Raw genomic sequence first — 1,559 nt, forward strand, 5'->3', positions numbered from 1 at the left:
CATCACCACCATCATCACCATCACCACCACCACCTCCACCACCATCACCACCACCTCCACCATCACCACCACCACCAGCACCACCAGCACATCACCATCAGCACCATCACCACCATCATCACCAGCACTATCACCATCATCATCACCACCATCATCACCATCATCATCACCACCATCACCACCACCATTACCACCACCAGCACCAGCACCACCACCACCATCACCATCACCACCATCATCACCAGCATCACCATCACCACCAGCACCAGCATCACCATCACCACCACAGCCACCATCACCACCACCATCACCATCAGTACCAGCACTATCACCAGCACCACCACCATCATTACCAGCACTATCACCAGCACCATCACCACCATCACCACCATCATCATCACTACCACCACCACCACCATCATCATCACCACCACCACCACCACCACCATCACCACCATCATCGTTACTCCCATCTGTCACATCCACACCCTCACCACCACCACTCATTACCACCCATCACGGCCATCACCATCACCAAAGGCAAGGGAGCGGTGGTATCCGAGGTCAGAACGTGCCCGCCATGCACACAGTGCGCGCACCAGACAGCCCTGGGCGGGAACTCGGCCTGCTGGTGCCTTCTGATTGGTGAGGCTGTTCACCCAGGTGGGACACCTGCTTTTGTAGGCAGGAGGGTCACTGGCGGTAACTAGGGTGAGGTGGGCAGCCCGGCCCTGGGCTCAAAGCCCGGGCTCAAAGAGGCCACGCGATTCTGCACGTGGGATAGCTTTCTCTCTCTCTGGCTCCGGTTTTTGAGTTGCTGGGTGGTGCTGTGTGTGTGCGGCGCTGGAGAGCTCCTGTCCAGCCCTGTGGCCCCATGGGTAATGGCCTCCAGGTGGCACAGGGGCCTCTACGACCAGCATTCAGAGAGCAAGATGGCCACGGCGAGCCCGGAGGAGAGGCATGGAGCCTGGACCTCAGCAGGGTCGGGGATGGAAGGCAAGGCGCTCCCTAGAACTCGGGACCTGCCACTGTTGTCAGGAGCTGCTCAGTTGCAATCCGCGGCTTCGGGTTGCCAACTCAGCAAAAAGAGCAGAAATAAAATGGAAGCGAGAAAATGTAGAGCACTCAGTGAGGGCAGGGCTTGTGCACTGGGCGCTGGCATCCCCGCACGGAGATCCCCGCAGGGAGCTGCACCGCGCTTCCCAAGTGCACACTGGGCGCCGGGCAGCCTGACCCTGACCCTTGATCTCTGGCCGGAACTGTTGTGTCTCCGCCTTACAGAGCCATGAAATGACTGCCCAAAGCCACACGGCAAGTGGCGGTGGAGCCAGGTCTTGAACCTACATCTTGTGAGGATGTGTGTGCCCTTTGTGCCTTACACATTCACGGAACGTGGCTTTTTTGTTCACCAACAGACCTTACTTCCTGCTCAGTTAACTGGACAAAATAAACCAGGGCCTGCGAAGATGGCTCAGTGGTAGAGCACTTGCCTTGCATGCCTGAGGCCCTGGGTTCGATTCCTCAGCACCACATAAGCAAAAAGAAAAAAGCCGGAAGTG

At 57.7% G+C, this 1,559-nt stretch overlaps 1 protein-coding gene across 1 annotated transcript in view; it reads left to right on the plus strand.

The window, feature by feature from the left end:
• The first annotated feature begins 874 nt into the window (after positions 1-874).
• Positions 875-1,559, plus strand: part of Jph3 (junctophilin 3) — a 40,096-nt gene continuing 39,411 nt past the window's right edge. The window contains exon 1 of the mRNA XM_013012714.1: positions 875-982. Within this exon, the coding sequence (XP_012868168.1) occupies positions 875-982 (108 nt within the window). The remainder of the gene's footprint in view (positions 983-1,559) is intronic.

Source organism: Dipodomys ordii, unplaced genomic scaffold, assembly GCF_000151885.1.
Source record: "Dipodomys ordii isolate 6190 unplaced genomic scaffold, Dord_2.0 Scaffold18, whole genome shotgun sequence".
Taxonomy (NCBI): domain Eukaryota; kingdom Metazoa; phylum Chordata; class Mammalia; order Rodentia; family Heteromyidae; genus Dipodomys; species Dipodomys ordii.